The 3,462-nt window shown below is 40.3% G+C and overlaps 1 protein-coding gene and 1 non-coding gene across 2 annotated transcripts; one reads left to right on the forward strand and one right to left on the reverse strand.

The window, feature by feature from the left end:
- Nucleotides 1-423: 423 nt before the first annotated feature.
- On the reverse strand, nt 424-530 carry LOC112510588. The gene has a single exon (XR_003068966.1). It is a non-coding gene; the product is annotated as a small nucleolar RNA R71 (small nucleolar RNA).
- A 94-nt stretch (nt 531-624) lies between these two features.
- Nucleotides 625-2,424, forward strand: LOC112509068. Its single transcript, XM_025113941.1, has 2 exons — nt 625-1,689; nt 1,816-2,424. Exons 1-2 carry the CDS (start codon nt 625-627, stop codon nt 2,422-2,424), a joined length of 1,674 nt encoding a protein of 557 aa, XP_024969709.1.
- Nucleotides 2,425-3,462: the final 1,038 nt, after the last annotated feature.

Below are 3,462 nucleotides of genomic sequence, written 5' to 3' on the forward strand. Positions count from 1 at the left end.
AATGAGCACCAAAGAGCACAAACTCCGAACATAATTAATTTGGCAAATTCCAAAAATGGGAGGATCATGGATTATGCAATTCCGGATTTTGAGCAATTGAATTCCGGGATAGTTAGACCACATATGACCGCTCTCCATTTCGAGCTTAAACCAATAATGTTTCACATGTTGGAAACGAATGGCCAATTTGCCGGATTACCTTCGGAGGACCCACATTCGCATTTAAAATCTTTTATGGAAATCACGGATGATTTCTTGATCCCGGGAGTGTCAAATGACGCTCTAAGGCTCACTTTGTTTCCATTTTCCTTGAGGGATCGTGCAAAAGCATGGTTTAACTCATTAACWCCRGGWTCTGTGCCGTCATGGAGTAACATGGCRGMAAAATTTTKRCRAAAATATTTYCCACCAACAAGGAACGCTAAGTCCAGGAATGAAATCTGTCTTTTTAGACAAATGGACGATGAGGCTGTTCCTGACGCGTGGGAAAGGTTTAAAGAGTTGTTGAGGAAATGCCCACACCATGGCATTCCGTATTGTATTCAACTTGAGACGTTTTACAATGGGTTAAATCCCATGGCAAAACAAATGCTCGATGCGACTGCGGACGGAGCCTTTACAGCTATGACCTATAACGAAGGATATGAAATCCTGGAAAAGATAACAGTAAACAATGGGCACTGGACTGACCCACGTGCTCAATCACAGAAAAAGACTGATGGGATACATGATGTAGATGCATATACTGCATTAACAGCTCAGCTGACCTCCATTACCAACATGTTGAAAAATTTAACTTTTGGTCAGGAAGAACAGCAAGTTGCTAATACACCAGTCCAAACAGTCCTATCTGTGCAATGTGTGTGCTGTGGTGGGGAACACATATATGAACACTGTCCTCACAATTCTGAATCAGTAAACTATGTTCATAACCGAGCTAATCCATATTCCAACAATTATAATGCCAGTTGGAGACAACACCCGAACTTTTCCTGGAACAGTCCAAGTTTAAATCCACCAGTCCATAAGCAACAAGGAACTTTCAATTTCCAACCACAACATCATGGAAACAGTTCCAACTCTCAGACTCACCAACAAAGTTTTCAGAATTCACAACCACCTTTTCAGAATAAACCTCCTCCACAGTCAGAATCATCTTCTTTGGAAGCAATGATTAAAGGACTATTTGCACATGCACAAGCACAAAACCAAGCTTTGATAAATCAACAAAGTGCAGCCATCAGGAATTTAGAGACTCAAGTCAGTCAACTCGCAGTTAACCAGAACAATCGAGCCCTTGGTACCTTGCCCAGTAATACAGAGGTCCCTAAAAACCTAGGTAAGGAACATGTGAAAGTAGTGACCCTTAGGAGTGGCAAGAAGTTGAAAGAAAAAGTGCCCAAAGTTAGTGCACCAATTTTGACAGAAGCTGATGCTACAACATTGGTTCCTGGAAAAGAAAGACCGGTCCTACCCTTAGAGAAACAGGCATTAGAGACCACCACTTCTGTCCCCTCTAGATCAGACTTTCCATTACTCTTTCCTGAGGATGCTCTAAAAAAGTCACAAGAAACTGAGGTTTTAGTGACCCCTAAGCTTGATGCTAACATTTCATCTGAACCTCCAAAGGGCACCACAAAGACCCAAGGCATTCAAGACCCGTCTTGCTCAACACCTCCAAGTAAGAATGTAATAAAACCAGTCCTTCCTTATGTTCCCTACCCCCAAAGGTTGAGGAATCAAAAAGAGGAACTGCACTTTAAAAAATTCTTGGATGTGTTTAAAGAATTGCACATCAACATCCCTCTTGTTGAGGCAATTGAGCAAATGTCTAGTTATGCCAAGTTTCTGAAGGACATCCAAAGCAAGAAGAAGAAGTTGACTGAATATGAGACAGTAGCCCTAACCGAAGGATGTAGTGCGCTTTTGACCAATAGCATACCCCCTAAGCTAAAAGATCCAGGGAGTTTTACCATTCCTTGTTCAATAGGAGGGAAGGAGATAGGGAAAGCCCTATGTGACTTGGGAGCTAGTATCAACCTTATGCCCTTGTCCGTTTTCAATACCCTAGGCATAGGAGAAGCTAGACCAACCACAGTCACACTCCAATTGGCCAACAAGTCCATAGCATATCCTAAGGGAAAAATTGAAGATGTTTTGGTACAAGTTGACAAGTTCATATTTTCGGCGGACTTTATCATTCTAGATTTTGAGGTAGATAAGGACATTCCTATTATCTTAGGAAGACCATTTCTAGCCACTGGAAGAACTTTGATAGACGTCCAAAAAGGAGAATTGACTATGAGACTCCAAGACCAGAAAGTAACCTTTAATGTCTTCAACTCTCTAAAGTACCCTGATTACTTGGAAGAATGTTCAAGAATATATGAGATAGAGAAAATGTGCTTTGAAGAAGGAATTTAGAAGAACTTTAAGTTGAAAGAGGAGTTTGATGAGGAAATAGAAGGAGATGTTGAGGAAATAGAGGAAGTAGGAACTGATGTTGTCCCAGTTGATGCTGCAGCATTTGAGCTGCTAGAAAATAATGAGCAAAAACACTTCACCCCGTCCATAGAATCACCACCTGATTTGGAGTTGAAACAACTCCCATCCCATCTAAAATATGCTTTTCTAGGAGAAGAAGGCAAATTGTCTGTCATTATCTCATCTACCCTAGAATTGCAACAAGAAAAGAAACTTGTGGATATGTTGAAATTGCATAAGAAAGCCTTAGGATGGACCATTGCTGACCTTAAAGGGATTAGTCCCTCTATTTGTCAACACAAGATCATCCTAGAAGATAAAAATTTCACTTCCATAGAACCTCAATGAAGGCTAAATCCTGTCATGAAAGAGGTAGTCAAAAAGGAGATTTTAAAATGGTTAGATGCCGGAATTATTTTTCCGATTGCCAGCAGTTCTTTGGTTAGTCCAGTCCAATGTGTTCCAAAGAAGGGAGGGTTCACAGTCATCACAAATGACAAAAATGAACTTATCCCTACTAGAGTTGTCTCCGGTTGGAGAATATGCATGGACTATAGGAAACTAAACATGGCTACCCAAAAAGACCATTTTCCACTACCTTTCATTGACCAAATGTTGGATAGGCTAGCCAGAAAGGAGTTTTATTGTTTCTTGGATGGTTATTTAGGGTACAATCAAATAGCCATTTCTCTGGAAGACCAAGAGAAAACCACCTTTACTTGTCCCTATGGCACCTCTGCTTTTAGAAGAATGTCATTCAGACTTTGTAATGCCCCAGCCACCTTTTAAAGGTGCATGATGTCCATCTTTTCTGATATGCTTGAAAAATCCATTGAAATATTTATGGATGATTTTTCTGTGTATGGTTCATCATTTGACAATTGTTTAAATAATTTGAAAAAGAGCTTGGAAAGGTGTGAGGAAACAGACTTGGTTCTTAACTGGGAGAAATGTCATTTCATGGTCAAAGAAGGAATT

The sequence above is a fragment of the Cynara cardunculus genome (genome assembly GCF_001531365.2).
Source record: "Cynara cardunculus var. scolymus isolate 2C chromosome LG 3, CcrdV1, whole genome shotgun sequence".
In the NCBI taxonomy this organism is placed as follows: Eukaryota; Viridiplantae; Streptophyta; class Magnoliopsida; order Asterales; family Asteraceae; genus Cynara; species Cynara cardunculus.

Bases quoted from the DNA above. Each gene is read 5' to 3' on its own strand.
- LOC112509068 (XM_025113941.1), top strand. From the start codon at position 625: ATGACCTATAACGAAGGATATGAAATCCTGGAAAAGATAACAGTAAAC. The intron at 1,690-1,815 runs GTAATAAAACCA...CCTCTTGTTGAG, and splicing joins CAACACCTCCAAGTAAGAAT to GCAATTGAGCAAATGTCTAG.